At 49.8% G+C, this 20,828-nt stretch overlaps 2 protein-coding genes across 2 annotated transcripts; both read right to left on the reverse strand.

Annotated features, from left to right (window-relative positions):
• Window positions 1-846: 846 nt before the first annotated feature.
• SIRT7 (sirtuin 7) lies at window positions 847-8,209 on the reverse strand. The gene is made up of 10 exons (XM_065415808.1): window positions 8,114-8,209; window positions 7,849-7,986; window positions 6,031-6,135; window positions 4,833-4,903; window positions 4,600-4,672; window positions 3,446-3,544; window positions 2,714-2,950; window positions 2,380-2,460; window positions 2,013-2,119; window positions 847-1,403 (listed from the first exon to the last, which is right to left on the reverse strand). The coding sequence occupies exons 1-10, from the start codon at window positions 8,207-8,209 to the stop codon at window positions 1,190-1,192; spliced, it is 1,221 nt and encodes a 406-aa protein (XP_065271880.1). The 3' UTR covers window positions 847-1,189.
• An 11,708-nt stretch (window positions 8,210-19,917) lies between these two features.
• MAFG (MAF bZIP transcription factor G) lies at window positions 19,918-20,500 on the reverse strand. Its single transcript, XM_065416144.1, has 2 exons — window positions 20,462-20,500; window positions 19,918-20,370 (listed from the first exon to the last, which is right to left on the reverse strand). The coding sequence occupies exons 1-2, from the start codon at window positions 20,495-20,497 to the stop codon at window positions 19,918-19,920; spliced, it is 489 nt and encodes a 162-aa protein (XP_065272216.1). The 5' UTR covers window positions 20,498-20,500.
• Window positions 20,501-20,828: the final 328 nt, after the last annotated feature.

A 20,828-nucleotide genomic window follows, 5' to 3' on the forward strand; every position in this document is an offset into this window, starting at 1 on the left:
GAGACAATAGCCACCCCCCGCCCCAACCAGTTGCATCTTATGTCCAGGACATTCAAGTCACAGCACATCCCCGGGTCCCCGGTCACACCAGAAATTGGATTCCCACGGACACCACTGGCCAGCTTGCGCAGAAGGAAGTTTCAGCTCCCTGAGGCAAGCCCCGGCCAACCTGCCGCCTTGAGACAGGGCTGATTCGCTTCTCCCCAGGGCAGGGTGTCAAACCTCGCCACAGTGCGGGTCGCTTCTCCCCAGCCTGTCTCACAGACACCCCCGCCCCCGGGCTCGCGTGGAGTGCCCCGAGCTCCAGCTTCTGAAGGGGCTGAGAAGCCGGGCCCGGGCCCTCAGGACCGCCAGGCCGCTGGGCAGCCCCGGGGAGGCAGAGGGAGCCCGGGCCGCGGCGCCGTCTCCCAGGTAACGGGGCCTCGCTCACCATCCATCGCACCACACGCGGACGGGCTGGTGGGCGGCGGCGCTGCCCCCCGCGGGGCTGGGGGAAGCCTCGGCCGCTCCGTTCCGCAGCATCTCGGACAAGCCCTGGACCCCCGCCCCGGAGCCGTCACCGGCCGGAGCCGCCTCAGTCACCTGACCGGGGGCGGGGATAGGCCGGCCCAGGGCGCCGCCATCATGGAAAGATCACGTGACAACAACCCCAGCCGGTCTCGCCCCTCCCTCCCCGGGGCGGGGCGGAGGGAGCCGGCCCTGCCCGAGGGGCTGTAATGCCAAGGCCGCGGCCACATGCCCCCAGCCGGAATCCCTCCCTCCCTCCCCCCGGCAGAACACAATCGGGCTCCCGCACCCAGCCCAGGGTCACCGCCACCAGCCAGTCACAGAACCGCAGGAGAGTCCAGGCTTTCTTTACTTAGCAAAAAGAACCCCGCAAGGCGGGGAAAGGGCAGGTGCACCAGCCTGCCAGTGCTGCTAGAGAGCAGAGTGCAAGTGCTGAGGTTAAGGGGAAGGGTTCAGACTGCAAGCCCCCTTGCCCAATACCCAGCTGTCCTCTGAGCTTTGTCTTCGCATCATAAATAGTTGCATGAAAATACGGTATGGCTCCTGCAGTTTTTTCCAGTTGCCCCCACCTCAGACCAGCAGAGTCTGTGTGGAGTCCATGGCAGTAGGGAAAAGCCATCCTGAAGGGCACCAGCTGATGTATTTCCATAAAAATATAGTGTTCAAATGGCAATTTACAAAGTCAATTTACTTTTTTCCTCTTGGAGCCTTTTGCACAACCCCTGCCAAACCAGCCACCTGAGAGAGAGAGGCTGAGCTGAGAAGCTGGCTCTTGCTGCTGCTCTTGCATCTGCGCCTCCTCCAGGCTCCATGGTGGTGCCACGGGTCTCCGACTATGACTGCCTTCTTCATCAGGGCTAAGGGGAATAGCCAGAGAGAAGATAGGATCCTTTGTTCTACCAAAACAAGACAGATGTGTAAGAAAGGCCCCTCGGCCTGCTGCTGAGGAATTCAGCACTACCACAGAGAGGAACTGAACCCACTGCTGAAAATTACACTCCTCCATCCTGGATGTAGCCAGTGAGCAGCTACTATTCACTCAGTCCAGAGAAGCAGTTATGTGACTAAAATCACCTCTTGTGCCCTCCCCTGGAAGGCACGCTTTTGGACTGCTCTGCCATTGCAAACATCTCACTGCCCCACCTCTGCCAGGAGTTGTTGACAGTGCCTTCTAGGTCCATATCTACACCGATGAAAATCACTATTAAACTACAAATATTAAAATATATTGCTGAACAGGCAGAGGAATGTTCTGTAGTAAACAGGCACAGGAGGGTGCAGTCTCAGCAAAGGCCTGGGAATTTGGAACTTCCGTATTATAATCCCCGTGCCAGCAAATCACTTCCCTTCCCTGTGCCTTAGTTTCCCCATTTATAAAACGAGGATGGCAGAAGTGACTTGCTTTGTAGGAGGGAAGTGAAGGGGGGGGGGGTGAGTTCTCTATAAAATAGATGAATATTATTGTCAGTAAACATGAGGCAGCCACCAGGCCTGAGGCTCTATACCTGTCATAGCATGGGATCTCCAGACCAAGTTCTTCCATCAGTAATCTCATAACATCATCACATTTCCCATGTAGTTTCAAGGCAGCAAGATCATCCTTTGGAGTCCACTGTGGGGGGCCAAGGAAGTGAAGATAAAAATCCAGACAGGTTGAATGAGCAACCCTTATATGATCCCTGCACAGCACCCTATCCAGACCTAACAGCCTTGTATTGTGGCAGGGGACCCATGTCCCAGTCTCTCCCCTGCTCAAATTCACTGTCTAGCTCCCAGACTCTTTGTGGGTATGAATTCCAGCTTCCCCTGTACAGCAGGATGTAGGCGCAGAATCATTTCTTATGAGGCTTTTCCCATTTTTTAACATCTCACCTGCAGGTTCACAATGTAGAGTTTTGGACGGCGACTGGGGGGTTTGCTCATGCACCAAAGATGTGGATACTTTTTCAAAACCTGGCATAAAATAGAGACTGTCAGTATAGCCAAAGACAGATGTGAATGCTAGAATATATCTGTGAGAGCAGGTGGAATTTATTACCAGGAAGGGGATGAGGGAGGAGTCAGAAGAGAGACTACCCGGCACCAGGATTTATCACATGTGGTGGGCGAGGCCTGACACCATGGTCTTTGGGAGGAGACTGCTCCGCGCCAGGGTGCATCACCAAAGGAGAATGCTGCTAACAATCTTCACTGAGCGTCTAGTTACCTTTAAGCTGGAACCCAGACACAGAATCACATCTGCTTTGCTCGCAGCCTCTGTTGCTGCTTCCCAGTTCAGAGGTTCCCTCAAGGTCCCTTTCTCCCCAAAATGGACGATTGTGTCTCTCAGCTGTGTCCCACACTTATGGCACATCCTGCCCGTATGATGTCTGTGCAGGGCTGTGCGCTCCGTCACATCAAACACTCGCACATATTCTCTATTGGGTGTGCAGGAAGTACAGACCTTGTGCAGGAAGGAAGCAAGGAAATACAGTTATGTAACAGGGAGGTTTGCCAGGGGCCTTGCATCGGTTAGCCTTGGTTTGAGGCCGAGCCCCTTTAACAATAGGTGTTTCGCCCTGGTAGGGAATTCAGACCCAGCAGGTAAGGGGGGGTCAGGTGACTGCCTGATGAGCACTTGATTCCTATAAGGCTGAAAGAGCTCGCTTTCTAGGTGGGAGCTACAGGAAGTAGGGTAGTTCCTGTGGCAGGGGTATGCCTAGGCAGATTGTCTATAGGAGGACTGAGGAAGAGCTGCTGGATTTATGCTAAACTGTTTCATTTAGGGTTTTTCTAAAGACTGTCAGTGCAACCAATACATTGTGCCCTGAAGAAAGGGCCTGAACAGACTCCAGGTGCGGAGTTTAATCCTTCGTGGACTGGGGAGACAGGCCAGCAGCCTACAACCTACAACCCACTTGAGCCCACAGAATAGCAAGTCTGTGCCCTGGCTACTCACCTCTATGTACATGTTTCCATGAAGCTCAGATATTGCTGCTTGGGGTAACCCACTCCGTAGGTGGAGCCCATCACAGTTCTGAGACACCACATGCTGTACCTTGGAAGGAAGGAAGCAGAGCTGACATGGCAGGAAACTCTGAAAGCGTTCACCAATGAGGCAAACAGACTGATCTCAGTACAACCCCAGAATCTGAGCACAGTTGGCAGAGTCCAAGCAGGGTGGGAAAGAAATGACTGAGAAGACACAGAAACCAGCACACACTTATGACAGAAGTTAAAGGGCTCCCACTGCTAAATAAAGCTCTGCTAGGAGCTATCACTATCGCTCTGCTAGGAGTTTTATAACAGGGACCCTCACCCATCCGCAGTAACAGAAGGGGGTGTGTGTGTGCGCGCGTGCGTGTGTGTGTGTGAGAGAGAGAGCGCGCTATGGAAAAGATGCTGCTGCAAAGGGTGGGAGTTACATCCAGGGGTGAAAGTGGGCTGGTACAGTGTGGTACCGGCCCGTATGCAGCGACACTAAAGCACTGCCAGAGGGTCCTTTGCCACGGCAGCGCTTTAATGTTGCTGCCCCACCCCACCCCCAGTCAGCAGCAGTGATGTGGAGGGGGGTGGGGGGAGAGAGGGGCAACGACATTAAAGCGCATAATTGTCCCACCCCGGGCCAACGGAGTGGGGGGCAAAAGGGCCAACTGCCCCAGGACCAGCAATTTAAAGAAGCCCAGGGCTCCAGGCCGCCACCACTATCGGGGCTCCAGGCCATTGCCGCTACCAGGGCAGCGGCCGAAGCCTCGGGCCCTTTTAAATCACCACCAGAGCCCCAGGCAGCGTGGGCCATGCAGTGCAAATGGGCTGGCTGGGGGAGGCTGACCCCCTCCAGCCCCGCCCCTTCCACCCGAGGCCCCGCCCCTTCGGGCCCCCGTACCAGTAAGAATTTTATATTACTTTCACCCCGGTTACACTAATAAGACACTAGGTTTTTACAGGAGCACAAACCCTGCTGTTTTCATGTGGACATCTGGCCACCTTCCGTAAGTAACAGTAACTATGTTCAGTAACCCAAGGAACACTCCCAGCAACTGGTCTCTGTTGATTTTCCAGTCTCTCCCTTCAGATCCAGGTACTAGAGCACTAGTGAGCTTAGGACCTTACCAGGTTGTGCTTGTGTAAGCAGGCAATGCTCATATGGGTGAGTGTGGGCTCCGCTTCACTCAGATCTGTAGCCCTGGCAAATGGAAAGGAAAAGGAACAGAAGAGGAGCTGTTAATCCCACATTCAGTCTTTGCCTTCTGCTGTGCAGCCCAGAAAGATACTCTTGGGAGGTTTGCAAAGACTGTCACCCCATTAGAGCAGAAGGAAAAAACTTAGGAATGTCATCTGCTTACCTGATACTCCTCCCTTTCTGCAGTAACGTCCAAACTCCATTAGGACCCCTGTAGTCAGGGATTGAAGCTGCCTGCATTACAGGAGAAACAAAAGGAAAATTAGACCTGCTGAGAATGCTCCCCACACCACCAGTCCAGCCTTGTTAGTTTATCTGACTCTCACTTTCTACATTCCCCACAAATTCATCATCCCTCTCTCATACAGAAGCACATACAGGTCTGTCTCACTTGTTTGAACTCCATGCTTAACTCACTCCGACAATTAATCCAGAATCATCAGGGCAACATTCTGTCCATCTGCCCCCTTCGTTCAGTTTCTGCATTTTTATATTAGATCCCTAGTATTCTCCTCCCTCACATAATTGATATAATTTCTGCCACTTTTTCCCACTCAGTATTTCCTATTTCCCCACAAAGAACTCAATTCCTGAATCTTTCCATAGTTCCTCCAGATATGGTGGCATCTTTGCTGGCCTATGCTGGCCATTCTCCAGCACAAATGTCTATAGCACAGTAGCACCCAGACAACTCAGTCAGAATCATGCCCCCATAGGGGCTGTAGAAAAAGAGAAGAAAATATGGTTCCTGCTTCAAAAAATTCACAATCAAAAGTGATAAGTGACATACACGGGCGGGATGTGCCTGACTTCAACACCCACTTCTCCCAGAAGGGACCACAAAGGCAGACCATTTTTATAGATCTTTATAACTTAAAAATTATGAAGTGCCTGCTAGACCTATCTGCCCTTCAACCTAGCCATCATTAACTGGCCAATTTCGTATTGGCTATAGGACAGAAGTGGGTCTTGAAGAGAAATCTGAAGGAGTGGCCTTACTGATCAGATCAAAAAGGACATTCTTTGTACAGTGATCTTGGCTGCTGCCTAGCACTTGACACTATCCCAGAAGGGCTCTGACAAATATCTTTGTACGCAATCAGAGCCTCAGCCTCTCTGACTAACAAGTGTCTTCCTGAGACACAAAACATGAAGGTGTCCTGCCCATCGTCCAGTCCCTAACCGTGGGCCAATCTCAGTCTGAATCCAGGATCCTAGGACTCCTAATACTTTGTTTACACACCTTCCTGGCCTCATGCAATCCACTCACTAGCCAAGAAAGATCTCTCTAGAATTTATGGCATAGAAACACTGCTGAAGGAGCTCCAGCAGCCTTAAACACTCATCCCATTCAACCCTACCGTGCTGATCCCAGCTCCTGTATAGATGACCAGGTGTTTCGCACTTCGGACAGCTGCAGCCAGTTCAATGACCTTTCTCTTTAATTCCTCCGGTTCATCACAAACCTAAAGAGAAGACAAGGAAGTTAGAGCAATCTCTCTAAGATGCAGTGCGTCACTCTACACAAATTGCTGGTTAACTCCCTTCTAGTCTCTTCTCTTTTTACTGAATCCTTAATGGCTTTAATTAAAAAATTAGAAAAAAAATTGTTTGAAAAGGATATCTTTTTCTCATGTGCATACCTTGATCCTAGATATCAATTCCTACTGACACAAGAAGACAAAGTCAAGGTAAAATTTAATTTAAGCAAAACGTGGATGAAAACGAAAATGTTTCAGTCAGAAGTAGAAAATAATTATGTAATAGTATCAATGTCAGACACGTCTGACATTGAAAGACTGGATGATGAACTGCAACTTCTTCTTAAAGCTCATGAAATCTCCAAAAATAAAGAGATATCTGGATGAAGAAAAGCTCAAAAAAGGATTGGGACAATTCTTGATTCATTTGCAAATGAGCCACATCTCATTAAGAAAGAAATCATATATTAAACTACTGGAAACATCATAAAAATGTCATGCCCAAGATGAATCAATTTACAGTTCCAGCAATACAAGTGAGTGGTGAAAGAACATTCTCAGGCCTCAGAATCCTTTCACCGCACAGGTCCAATACAACACAGAAAATCTTACAAGATGTTATTTTAGTTTGTTCAAACATGTTGTTCATAAAAAAAATAAATTCTGTTTGACAGCACAAGAACACTAGGAAAATTCATGTAAAAGTTAATCAAAACAGTTTCAGGTCTCTTTTTAAATTTAAACCAGATTGAAATTTGATTTGACCTAGTTTGAATCAGTAAATGAAGTTTTTGGGGATTTTTTGATGGCTTGAACCAGAAAAGAACCCAAACACATAGAATACAACTGAACCCAAACCTGAACCAAAGCAAAATAAATACCAGTTTGACTCCCTGGTTCTCACTCTGCATCCCTGGAAGCTGCAGTGTCTCATCCTAGGGAGGGGCGGGGGCGGGGGAGGGAAGCTGGCATACAATGCCAGTCAGGAACAATTTCTTCTCTGAATAGAAAAGAATTGACATGGACTATTAAACCTTGATGGTGGGTTAGAAATCTCCTAGACAGTGACACCCTTACATGTCCTTTCCCAAAAGGACAATTCTCCGCTGAATTTGATCCATTTTCTGAGTTTCCCTGTCAGGCTAATTCTATAGATTACAGAAACTATCCTCCTTTTTTTTTTTTTACTGCCACTCATCATTATGCTATTGGAGCTCATGCAACAAGAGTTAGGTAAGCAACATGGAAGTCCTTACCAGAGTCTGTCTCTTCTCCCTTTTCTAGTTAGAGGAAGCTCTGTTTGCTGTTGACTTTATTCTTTTAGTGGAAAAAATATTTGTTGCAAGTGCCATTCTAGTTATGGTGGAAACCTTTACCAAAGGTTAGACCTGAGACTCACTAGTCTAGTCTGGAATTTCATTCCATACCTGACTCCTCTCAACTGAGAATTTTCCAGCTCTCACATGCTTTGCTCTAGGTCGTGTGATCCTCATGGTCCCAGAGACGTGCAGGGTCCTGATCCTTAGCAGCTTTGAAGATTAGGACTATGCCTTTGAAGTGGCGGGGCAAGTGGACAGGGATCCAAGGGAGGGCGGAGGTCTGATGCGCTCACGTGGCTTAGCGGTTCATTGGATAACAATGATTATAGCGGGGTCCGCACGAGGGGCATTCAACGTCCCAGCACGGGCGAGCACCCACCTCCTCCTGCCTCCTGCGCAGCCCTTCGCGCTTCTTGCGCCGCCGCTCCAGCTCCCGCACGATATCCTCACACTCGCCCAGGAGCAGGCTCTCCTCAGGGTTCCGCTCCCCCGCCGGCTTCTTCAGGATCCGGGACACCTGGCACCCGGAGAGCAAAGACACGGTCACCCACCGCGCCCGCCCGAGGGGGACCGAGGCGGGGTAGGACCGCGCTGCGGCGGCGGAGTCCGACGAGGAACCCGGGGCAAAGGGGAGGGGGCGGTACCTGTCTGCGCCGGTCCCGCTGCTCCTCCTGCTGCAGAATCTCGGCTCGTGCTGCCGCTTTCCGCTCCGTCCGGCTCAGGCTCCCGCCAGCCGCCATGACGGCCGCAGGATGCCGGCCGCTTCCGGGTACTGAGCCAAGAGTAGACAGACCTTGTACTTCCGCTTCCGGCTACAGAGTCGCGGGCGGGGGGGGGGAGGATGATGTTCACTTCCGGGCCAGAGCGGCTATTTCCGGGTAAAGAGAGTAGTTTGGGTTACAGGACAGAGCCCCCGCCTCTCACGTGTCTTTGCCCCGCCAGCCAGCAAAGCCCAGGGGGCGGAGCGATGCGCCAACGGCGCCTGCGCAGTGAAGCGCTTGGGCTCAGCGCCGGCCGCGGAGCGAGCGGGGTCCTTCGCCGGGCCGGGCCTCCAAACAACACGGGACAGCCGGCGCGCGCCCCCCACGCCTGCCCCCCCCCCCCAGCCCAGCGCGCCTCCACCTCTCACCTCAGAACTGTGGCGCTGGGTGTTCCCGCGCTGAAGGCGGGAGCCCGGCCAGGACCTAGAACCTCACTCAGCCGGGATGGGCAGGAGCCAGTGCCTCAGCCTAGAACCCTGCCCGGCTCGAGGAGAGGCCTGGATACAGCTGTGGGGTTCAGGGGGCACCGGTCCGTTCAGAGGCTACTCCCAACACCTACCCCACCCCGGGGCGCCTGTAGGAGAGAGAAGCGTGGGTGTGGGTTGGGGGAGGCTAGGTCGTAACCTGACACGCTGGCCCACTCCAGCCGCAGTATCTCACCCCTCCAACAGTGGCCTAGGGAGAGTAGCGTGACCAGCTGTCCCGATAAAAGCGGGACCGTGCCGATATTTCAGGGTGTGGCCCGCGTCGCAACCGATCTTTGGTCAGGACGCAAATTGTCCCGATATCCGCCGGCAGCGGTTTTTTGCTCCGCCGGCGGGCACCCCCTCTCCCCCAAGTGTCCCACTATTTGCTTTCCCTCATCTGGTCACCCTAAGTGTGAGCTTCAGTTTCCCCTGTAAGAGGTCACCATTAGCTAGCATCAGAAGGGGTAGATGGCAAGAGCTAGGGCTCAGCTGTGAAGAGGAGAGGACAGAAGTTGATAAAGTACAGGTAGGAATTGAAGAGACACCAACAAAAGAGTCCCATTCAGTTATCTCACATGAAGGCAGACAACGAAATAGTGACAAATTTTAGAAGCGCTTGTACAGAAATGCAAGAACGGGGGAGGGATAGCTCAGTGGTTTGAGCATTGCCCTGCTAAACCCAGGGTTGTGAGCTCAATCCTTGAGGGGGCCACTTAGGGATCTGGGGCAAAATCAGTACTTGGTCCTACTAGTGAAGGCAGGGGGCTAGACTCGATGACCTTTCTAGGTCCCTTCCAGTTCTAGGAAATAAATAAATTAATGGAGATACCTTATTTTTATTTAAGAAGCCTAAATACTAAGATGGATGAACTCGAGCGCCTAGTATTAAATGAGGATATTGATATAATAGGCACCATAGAAACTTAGTGGAATGATAATCAACGGAACACTGGAGAGTCAAATGTGGTAAAAATCTTAAATGAATGAAACAGTACCGTAAAATCTCTACCAATGGAAGTTCTGTGCTTGAAAAATAAAGGCATAGCAGTAGGAGTATGTTACTACCTGACCAGGAGGGTGATGGGGATTGTGAAATGCTCAGAGAGATTACAGAGGCTACAAAAACAGAAAACCCAACAATAGTGGGAGATTGCAACTATCCCCATATGAATTGGTACCCGTCCCCCTCAGGATGGGATGCAAAGACAATAAAAATTTCTAGACACCATTGACTGCTTCTTGGAGCAGTTTGTCCTGGAACGCACAAGGGGAAGAGGTAATGCTTGATTTAGTCCTAAGGATCTACTCCAAGATGTGAATGTAGCTGAACCACAACATAATTAAATTTGACATCTTCGTAGGAAGGAAAATACCAAAGAAACCCACCACAGTACCATTTAAGTTCAAAAAGAGGAACTATACAAAAACAAGGCAGCTAGTTACAAACAGTCATGAGAGTGAAATGCCTGCAAACTGCATGGAATTTTTAAAAACACCATAATAGAGGCTCAAACAAAGTGTATACCCGAAATTAACAAAAACAACCAAAAAAAAAAAAAAAGTCACCATGGCTAAACAGCGTAAAACAGGCAGGTAGAGTTCAAAAAGACATTTTAAACATTGGAAGTCAAATCCTGCTGAAGAAAATAGAAAGGAGCATAACCTCTGGCAAGTCAAGTGTAAAAATATAAATAAGGCAGTCCGAAAAAGAATTTTAAGAGCAACTAGCAAAAGACACAAACTAACCAGCAACATTTTTTTAAGTATATGGGAAGCAGGAAGCCTGCCAAACAGTCGCTGGGGCCACTAGATGACTGAGGTGCTAAAGGAGCACCCAAGGAAGACAAGGCCATTGCAGAGAAACAAAATGAATTCTTTGCATCAGTCTCCACTGCAGAGGATGTGAGGGAGATTCCCACACCGTAGCCATTCTTTATAGGTGACAAATCTGAGGAACTGTCCCAGATTGAGGCGTCAATAACAGAAGTTTGGAACACACTGAACAGTAATAAGTCACCAGGACCAGATGGTATCACTCAAATACGAAATTGCAGAACTACTGTGGTATGTAACCTATCACTTAAATCAGCCTCTGTACCAGATGACTGGAGGATAGCTAAAGTAATGCCAATTCTTTAAAAAGCCTCCAGAGGCAATCCTGGCAATTACAGGCCGGTAAACCTAATCTCAAAGAGCAGAATGATCAGACAGAGGAACACGATACAATTGGGAAGAGTCAATATAGCTTTTGTAAAGGGAAATCATGCCTCACTAATCTATCAGAATTCTTTGAGGGGGTCAACAAACCTATGAACAAGGGTGATCCAGTGGATATAGTGTATTTGGACTTTCAGAAACCCTTGACAAGGTCCCTCACCAAAGGCTCTTAAGCAAAGTAGGCAGTCGTGGGATAAGAGGGAAGGTCCTCTCAGGGATCACTACCTGGTTAAAAGATAAGAAACAGGGTAGAATAAATAGTCAGTTTTCATAGTGGAGAGAGGTAAACAATGATGTCCCCCCAAAAATCTGTACTGGAACCAGTTCTGTTCACCGTAATCATAAATATGGAAAGGGGTAAACACTGAGGTGGCAAAGTTTGCAGATACAAAATTCCACAAGATAGACAAGTCCAAAGCTATCTGTGAAGAGTTATAAAGGGGTCTCACTACACTGGGTAATTGGGCAACAAAGTGGCAGATTAAATTAATTGTTGATAAATGCAAAGTAATGCATATTGGAAAACAATCCCAATTATACATTCAAAATGGAGTCTAAATTAGAAAGAGATCTTGGCGTCATAGTCTGAAAACATCTGCTTAATATGCAGTGGTAGTCAAAAAAAAGCCAACAGAATGTTAGGAACCATAAGGAAGAGGATAGATAAGACAGAAAATACCATGATGCCACTATATAAATACATGGTACACCCACACCTTGAATACTGCATACAGTTCTGGTCACCCCATCTCAAAAAAAGATACATTAGAATTGGAAAAAGTATAGAGAAAGGCAAAAAAAGTGATTAGGGGTATGGAACGGTTTCCATGAGAGGAGAGATTAAAAAACTGGTACTGTTCAGCTTGGAAAAGAGATGACTATGGTGGGAATATGATAGAGGTCTCTCTCTCTCTCTGTACGTATATAAGGTTCATGAATAGTGTGGAGAAAGTAAGTGCTATTTACCCCTTCATATAAAACAAGAACCAGGGTCACCCAATGACATTAAATAGGCGGTAGATTTAAAACAAACAAAAGGAAGTATTTCTTCACACAACATACCGTCAACCTGTGGAACTCATTACCATGGGATGTTGTGAAGGCCAAAAGGATAACAGGGTTCAAAAAAGAATTAGATAAGTTAAATAAAAAATAAAATTATATATATATATCTATACATACACACACACACCTCATAGAGCTGGAAGGGACCCTGAAAGGTCATTGAGTCCAGCCCCCTGCCTTCGCTAGCAGGACCAAGTACTGATTTTGCCCCAGCTTCCCTAAGTGGCCCCCTCAAGGATTGAACTCACAACCCTGGGTTTAGCAGGCCAATGCTCAAACCACTGAGCTATCCCTCCCCCTGTTCATGGCAGGGATCCAGCCCCATGTTCTGACTGTCAGAAGCTGGGACTGTACTATAGTAGATGGATCACTTGATAAATTGCCCTCTTCCGTTCATTCCCTTTGAAGTATTTGGTACAAACCACTGCCAGAAGACAAGATACTTGGCTAGGGATCATTGGTTTGATCCAGTGTGGCCATTCTTATGCCCTCCTTATGTTCTTATCCTGCCAAAGGCAACACAACGAGTTGCAGGCACATCATGGTGTAGTTGCAGCTTGGAAGAGGCCTTAGAGCCAAAGCCTGCCTTCTCTGTGGAGAGGCTTATGACTCTATGGGCTCTTTCTAAGTTGGGTAGAGTTTGCCCTGGTGTCTTTGGCCAGCTTGCCCTCGCCACACTGATGTGTGTCCACTACCACCCCAACCCCCAGAGGTATCACATCACTGGGGCTCTCCAGTGTTCAAAATGAGAAGTGTGCAAGGGGATACTGTGAACCTCTGGGCTCTGATTCTTTGCACCTTGGAGCCTGTGCTCTAGGGTTTTCTCTCCCTTTACTGCCCCACTGCCAACCTCTAACTTTATTCTCTCCTCTTCCTCCTGCTGAGGGAGGGGATTTCAGCCAAGGCTGGTTTATGTGTTTTTCCATGGAGCCACGTCTCAGCATCAGGCCAATGGATCCCTCTCTACTCAGTGCTTGTGAAACCCTTTAAAGAACGTCTCCACCTGGGGAAAGACATGGCTGGGTTCTCCCTCCTACCCCAAACTTCAGTTCTAGTCTGGGGCAGCATCTCCTCCATAAAGAAGCCATTTCATCATCCAACAGTGTCCATGAAGTGAGGTGTAAGTGCCCCTTGCACTCTAGTCCAAAGTATTGCACCTTTCTCCTGAGACACAGGATGACAGGGGATACACCTGGAATCGATTGCGTCTTCTGTTCAACACATTGGAGTCTTGTCTACATGCAGTTTTTGTATTGTTTTAACTATATTGGTTTGAAACTCAGTTAAAGCTGTACAACCCTCTAATGTGGACACAGTTATACCAGCATAGCTTATTCCCATAAGTGGACAGAAACAAACAATATCACTATAAAGGAGAGATGAGGTATGTAAGGTAATATCTTATTGGTTGATGATTGTGCGTGACCTTGGTGGAAAGGACAAGCTGTTAAGTTCACAGAGCTCTTCTTCAGGTCTGGAGAAGGTAAACAGATCGTCCAAGCTAAATACAACATGGGAGAAATTGTTAAGCATAAGTACTTCACACATGCTGTAGGAGACCACTTAATTTTAAATGGACAACTAAGGGTTATCAGGCAGTAGGGTGTGTTACCAATTGTTGTAGTGAGTCATCAAACCAGTGTCTCCGTTAAGGCCATGTTAGTGTCCAGCCGAGCTATGAATTTAAGTTCCCAGGCTCAGATAAGGGACTTTTATATCAAGAATGGCATCCCCAGGAGGGGATTGTACAATTTAATTTCCTGTAAAGAAGTCACCACCTAACCAAACAGTGAAATTGGTAAAAAAGCTGCATAAACCAGGCCTGGGATGAAAATCAGTGTCTGCAAAATGGAAGAGTCTCTCAGTTCAGAAGAGCCCCCCCAATGGAGCAACAGAAGAGCCTGAAACAAACCTTACCACAAGGCTGCCCGCCAAATCCCCAGGGAAGATGCTCTGGAATGGGTCTCTTTAAAAGAAGTTTATTGGTCATATACAAAATAAAGAAAGCCTCATATCAACAAACATACACTATATACAGAAATAAATTAACAACACCTCCAACGGGGCCGCAACAGCAAATCCCCGACAATTATCAACAGATACCTATCTACAGATTGAAAAAGGACAATAATTTAGTAATAAATACTGATTATTAGCTGGACTTGGCTTTGTTATAGAAAAGCCTTGGACTGAACATTTTATTACACCCCTGTCACAGAGATCTTGCCCCCATTTCTAGTCATTTTTTATATTTACAAATTAGATTCTGTTTAATAAAATATTTTTTTTTCCATTTTAGAGTCCGTTTAAAACGGAAAAGAAGCAAATACATGATTCAGAACTGAGCCTTGCAGGCCCGGTCCTCATGTTTGACACAAGCCAATATTGACACTGCAGGGCAGCATAGCCTGGTCAGCAGCCAAGGCGTCCTCGTCCTGTCACTTCGTGCTCAGGATGTTATTTCTCCAATAACATTCCAGTTTGGCCAAGGGTGTAATAAACTCCGGGCAGACTGCAGTGAGGTCACACTTCAGGCAGGGCTCAGCAGTTTGGTAGCTCCTTCTCCCCTTGGAATAGGGCAGGGACTCCACTCCCACTGCTCCACCATTGCACTCTGGGAATTCATGGCAGCACAGTACTGCCCTCCACTAGGGAGCGGTTCACATGGCTGCCCCAGAGAGGAACCAGGGCTGCAGAATCATTCACACAGGCTGTACCCAGAGGTATCATACACAAGCATCCAAAGCTCACTCATGCACCCAACCTGATTGCTCCTACTTCCAAAGGGAGCAAAGCCAGCTACTGAGCAGAGAGAGTATTGCCCCAGCCAGGCTGCCCCTTAGCACCTGCCAGCCCTGCAGCTGAAAGGGGCCCAGCACTACCTCCTCATATCTGAGTGGGGAGGGGAGTCAGTGTACTCACAGGTCCCCACCCTTCTCTTTACTATGGTGGGAGGCAGCAGTGTACCCTGGCAGGAAGGGAACCTTCCTCTGAGGTGAGAGCGTTAGTGTTTGTTCCTGCCAGAAAAACCACAGCTTGAAGCACGGAGCTTCATTCAGGAAGGCGCCTGCAAGCAAAAGGAGCAGTCCCCTCCCAGCGATGTCCTCCCTGTGGGCTGGTGAAAGGACAGGACACAGCCCCCATCTAGCCATTACCCTCTGGCCACTAGGGGTGTGGTGGGGGGGAGGGCAAGGGGGGGGACTCTGCTCATAAAAGGTTGGAAGAGATATGCCACCCCCAGCTCTTCACAAATCCCCCCCCCCCCATGCATTTCATACCAGAGACCCAGGGATGGTGGTGACCATCCAGGATCTCACACACACACACCAGCCGACCCAAGGGGAGAGTGCTCTGCGTGCCCTTCCCCACCTGCATGAACCCTCACAGAGCAGTCCGAGCTCTTGCCTGCACACTGCAGTCTGCCTCTTCCTCTCCCTAAAGGGAAATATCCATCACGTTGCCTAAGCCAAGAGATCACTTTACACAATTCACCACAACATACACAAGTCCCTGTGCACGCCCTGGGTGGGACAGCCACGCCTACACCCAGCCATGCGAGGGTGGATACACTTCACGGGTTCGCTTTGCAGCCAGGCCAGGAGCAAAAACCCCACCCGCTGCGTCAAAAAGGTACCAGAGAAAGAAAACACAACACCCTTCACAGCAGGAAACCAAATGAACAAGCACCTCGAAAACAAGAACTGTCACACTCTGAAACGCTATATATGAGAGAGAGAGAGAAAAAAAAAAAATCAAGTGAGGGGTTGGGGGGCCTGACTCACACTGGGACAATCCATAAACACAAGAAGCTGACTGGTGCTGGGGTGAGTGGGGGAGTGCCCCCTTTAGCATAAACGGGGGATTCCCTGAACACAGGGGCAAGAAGGTATTCAGATTTGATACTTCACTAAAATCAAAGAACCAAAACCACTGACGTGGGGCACAGACCACAGGGAGCTGCCCAGAGCCCCTCCAACACACCGGACACTGACGTGGGGCAGAGCACAGCCCGCAGGGAGCTGCCCAGAGCCCCTCCAATACACCGGTCACTGACGTGGGGCAGAGCACGGCCCGCAGGGAGCTGCCCAGAGCCCCTCCAACACACCGGTCACTGACGTGGGGCAGAGGCACCAAGCACAGAGAAGGGAAGCAATTTGCCCAAGGTCACACCCGGAGCCAGTGGCTGAGCCAAGAGTGGAACCCAGGAGTCCTGGCCCCCAGCGCTGAGTTCATGACTCCACATCACACAACCACAGCTTTGCTGTCTTTGCACCTAAATCCTCTATGTTGAGATGTGATGTTACTGAATATGCTCAGCCAATCAGAGAGCTGTTTGGGATAACAGACTAACAAGCACAATAAATAAAAACGTCAAGAAGTGGAAAAGATTCTGTCTGAGTCAGTGTCTGCTCTCTCCGTCCTCCGGCACTCATGGAACCCAGCCCTAAAGCATCCTCTCCCGGTAAAGGCATGGACCAGGACTCCTCTGAAGATGGATGATGGGTGAGATGTCAGTCAGGGAGGGAAGTTCCAGGCTGTTAGTAGGATGGAAAGGGATTGGCAGCCACTAACAGGGGTCTCTCTGGCCACGTGTATCTTCTCAGGAAGATGGTCGCCGCCTGCTCCTTCTGTTGCACAAAAGCTGATGGGGCCTCAAACCAAACCCTCTTGGAGCAAGAGCACAGCACCCAGCTCGCTATATAAATACACCCCTGGCAACAGCATCCCCTGCATCCCAGGCAGGGCAGACATGTTAGGCTGGCACAGAACTGCCTTCTGCACTCAACTTCATGTGGGGTACCCAATTTCAAGCTGGTTCTAAGGGGAGTCTGGACTTGGTATTCTGGGCTCATTTCAGGGGTCTGCAGTTGAATAACACCCAGCGGTTGGCACCTTCTGAGCAATGGGAAGACAAAAGTCCCAGAAGACTGGGGAGTTAAATCCCAAGGAGACGCACTGCACACTGTGCAGTCACTAGCCCTTCCGGAGAGTTACAGTCTCAGCAGGTTCCTGGAGGCTGAGACCAGAGATTGAAGACACCTACTTTTCATAATGGAGACTAGAGAAAGACCCATGGTTTGGCAGGGGGAACATGGGGAAGGTGGGAAGACCTCCCCAATCCTCTCCTCTGTCCAATGCAACTCACTGGGAAGTTCGACCCCAACAGCTTCCTCCTGGATCCCAGATCAAAACAAAGCAGAAAAAACCCTCAAGCTCCGGAGTAAGGGTGGGACTGAATGGAAAATCCTCCACAATGGACTATTGCTCTGCTCTGAGCCCGCACATTCCAACCTGTCCTTGGCCCTCCCTCTTCTCACTGAACGCTGGGCTTTGGCAGGCATACCTGCTTCTCCGTAAAAAGCAAAAATCTCTGCCCTTGAGTGGGGTGGGCATGAAATCTGTGCCCCACCAGATAAGGTCAGCAATACAAACAGGCTCCTAAGCTTGGTGCTGGGCTAGGCTGCAGCACCATGTACTCTGTCCCCTACACTCAGCCTGCATCCAGCAGCCCAGAGATCACCATATGGAGCTCAGTGTCCCCTGTCAGGCTGGTCTCTTCCCACTGTCCTGCCACCTGGGGGTAACAGCTGTGAGCTTTAGCTTCAAGGGGAACAGTTTGTGGGAAGGGATCAAGACCTCAGATAGCATCTTAGCTAAATTAATGGAGATATCCCATCTCCTAGAACTGGAAGGGACCCTGAAAGGTCATCGAGTCCAGCCTCCTGCCTTCACTAGCAGGACCAAGTACTGATTTTGCCCCAGATCCCTAAGTGGCCCCCTCAAGGATTGAACTCACAACCCTGGGTTTAGCAGGCCAATGCTCAAACCACTGAGCTATCCCCCCCCCCCCCCAGCTCCGTCGCACAGCCTTGCAAACTACGCACCAGCCTAACATACACATCACACCTAGAAGAAGCTACACCAGGAAGTCGGGGAGGTTGGATGGAGAGGAAAGAAAGCAACTATGCCCTGGCTTCCCTTTCGGTACTATGCAGACACTCAACAGCAAGGGAGTCCATCACCAGGACTGATGCAACTTCCTGCCCTGCTCAAATGCACAATGAGGCTCATGGCCAGCATCTAATGAGCACTTAAAGTTCTTACCGCAGGATCTAAAAGGAAACCAAAGCCCAGAGCTATTTCCCATTAGTCTCCTCCTAAACATGACCTCTTGGAACAATCTCCATTGCTTCACTTCCCCTGCCATCTTTCCTGCTTGAAGAGTTGGGGGAAGCAGTCTTACAACAGTCTGCCATGTTCAGGTAACAGAGCTACCAAGAACAACCTGGTTAGCAACAGCCTCCAGCAGCAGCTGTACCTCTGAGGCGGGTGGCTGCCAGCTAGGGAAACAGGCTGTTGGACAATACAAAAGGACAGTGCAGAAGGAGAGGCTCATGGAGATGTGGAACCATCTGTTCACACCCATCAAGTTGTTCTGACTTCAGTTTAGAAAGGTCAGGATGGATTTTGGCCCTCACTGGTTGGGGAGCAACCTCGCCTATGTGCCAAGGACCCACTGCAGGCCTAGGACAGTGCCCATGTCAATCCCTGGGAAAGCAAAGGCAGCGTGAAGACAGGACATCCAGACAGCAAAGGCAGCTATTGGCACCATCACATCACAGCGCCACACAAGAGCTCAGAGAGCATGGACAGCGCAACACAGTGGGAACACGAAGGAAGCCAGCGAGTTCAAGAATAAGTCACTTTTGGTACAATTGCAAAAAAGATATCAAACAGGACTTGCCTCTTTTTTTGTCTTTTTCTAAATTTTATAAATAAAGTCTGATAACTCTTTATAAAAACTAACCTCGGAGCCACAGAGAGTTTGCAGGAGGTTCATGAGAAACTTTAAAATTATTTTTCTTTATTTACTTTTCAGCTAGCAGAGACTGAGAATATTTCTCCATTTATATGGTCAAATATTCCCGCCTGCTCAGGTAAAAAAAGCCGACTATAAATATGCGCTCTCTTCTGTCTGATTTTAAACTTAGATAATTTAATAACTCTTAAAATGAATGTTTCTCTCTTTAAATAAAAGGACTATTTAACCACAAACTGGTTGTGTAAACCATCACACTAGAGACACTTGATACCCTCAATAGATGGGAAAAAACTAGTGATTTTGGTCTTGTTCAGTGCAACATGTTAGGCACAAAACTGGCCTTCAGTCACTATGGTACCTCCTCCCCCTCCCATTGCTGGCCCCCACAGTGTCCCCATCATCTTCCCCCCCTACACACACACACACACACACACACACACACACACATCTCCAGAGCAGAGACACCAGGGAACTGCAGTTTCCTCCCTTCCATTACTGCATGTGTGTGGCTGGTGCAGTGAAAGTCACAAGGAAACCTGCCTTTGGGACACAGGCGGTGCGTCTAGAAGTTAACATAAACTCAGTTACACAAACTACCCCCACGGCAATCACTGATACCAAGCGAGACAGAAGCAGCAGATTTGGGCACCTGGCAAACAGGCACCGAGATATGCCACTTGGAAGTATAATGGAATAAATCCTTCGGAAGTGACTGAAACCAGGGATCCCGACTCCCTGCCACAGAGCCTCCTCTGCCCTCCCATCCCCAACCCACTGAGAAGCGTCATGGGCCTCAAGCACACACCTTCCTCCATGCTGTGCAGAATTTCTTTGGCTAGAACACCAAGGTCTTTCACAGTCTCTATCCCAAGGATGCCCCAGAGGGCTGTAGACCCATAGGTGGGAGGCTCTGTTTGCACAGGATGGGGGGGTGTCACCACTGGTCATATCAATCTGAACAAGACAAAACACAAAACTGGAGTGATCAGCAGGCCAGTCCCGAGCAGAGAGGAGGGAGTCCTGACCCACTAGGAAAAGGGTTTGTGCTTTGGGGATTCCAGGTTAGCTTTGCGCCTAACTGCCCTGCACAGACAAGCCCAGGCAGCGTTGCTTTACTAAGACCGGGCGTCCGTTTTGGATTTCACTATCGTGATGACGCTGGTGGTGGCGACTTTGCCAGGGACGAGGGGCCCCATGCTGGAGGTGATAGGGCCCCGAGCTGGGGCCACAGGACTCCGGGCCACGGTTCTGGCGAAGTTCTGAAGCGCCTCATACTTGGAGCGGAGAGCATCAAGTTCCATTTTCATGCTGGCGTTCTCAGAAGCCAGCTTCTCCACCTCTTGCTGCAGCTCTGCCTTCTGCTTCTCCAGTTCCTCCTTCTGGGTGACACGCTTGACACGACAGCTAGCCGCGTAGCCTCGGTTCTTCAGCGTGCGCCGACGCTGCTTCAGCTGGATGATCTCCTCCTTGGACAGGCCCCGCAGATGCTGGTTCAGCTCACGCACAGACATGGTCACCAGCTCCTCATCTGTCAAGCTGGTCCCATTCTCGCCCGGCTCCCGCTTCACCTGGGGGAAGAGGAACACACGCATTATTGCGATCGCCCGCATAGCGCCAGCTGCTTGTCACCCATGCTCCCAGGCCCCCCCTCCCCTTTACCTTTAAGGCTTTGTTTCCTTTGTTGGGGGTCGTCATAACACGAGAGCCTGGTCAGTCAGGATCTGAAAGAAAGGAGGGGAAGGTCAGAGGTTGGCCTGTGGGATCAACTCCCCAGGGGCAACCTAACCCTGCACAGCACCCAGGGGCTCCAACAGGGGAGGCTGGGGCAAAGCCTGCTGCCAGTGCCAGTCTCTCCCACATGCTATGCTTAGCAAACACCTGTCTCCCAGTCTGAACCAGACAGACTCACAAGCAACTGATCCTGCCCCTCAGCAGAAGCTGCTGCTGCTCATCTCTCTCCTTCCTCACCCGAGCGCCTGTGAAGACTTAAGCCAAGTGCTGGCAGTGGCTGGGGAGGGAATGGGGG

Source organism: Emys orbicularis, chromosome 13 (assembly GCF_028017835.1).
Source record: "Emys orbicularis isolate rEmyOrb1 chromosome 13, rEmyOrb1.hap1, whole genome shotgun sequence".
NCBI classification, from domain to species: Eukaryota; Metazoa; Chordata; order Testudines; family Emydidae; genus Emys; species Emys orbicularis.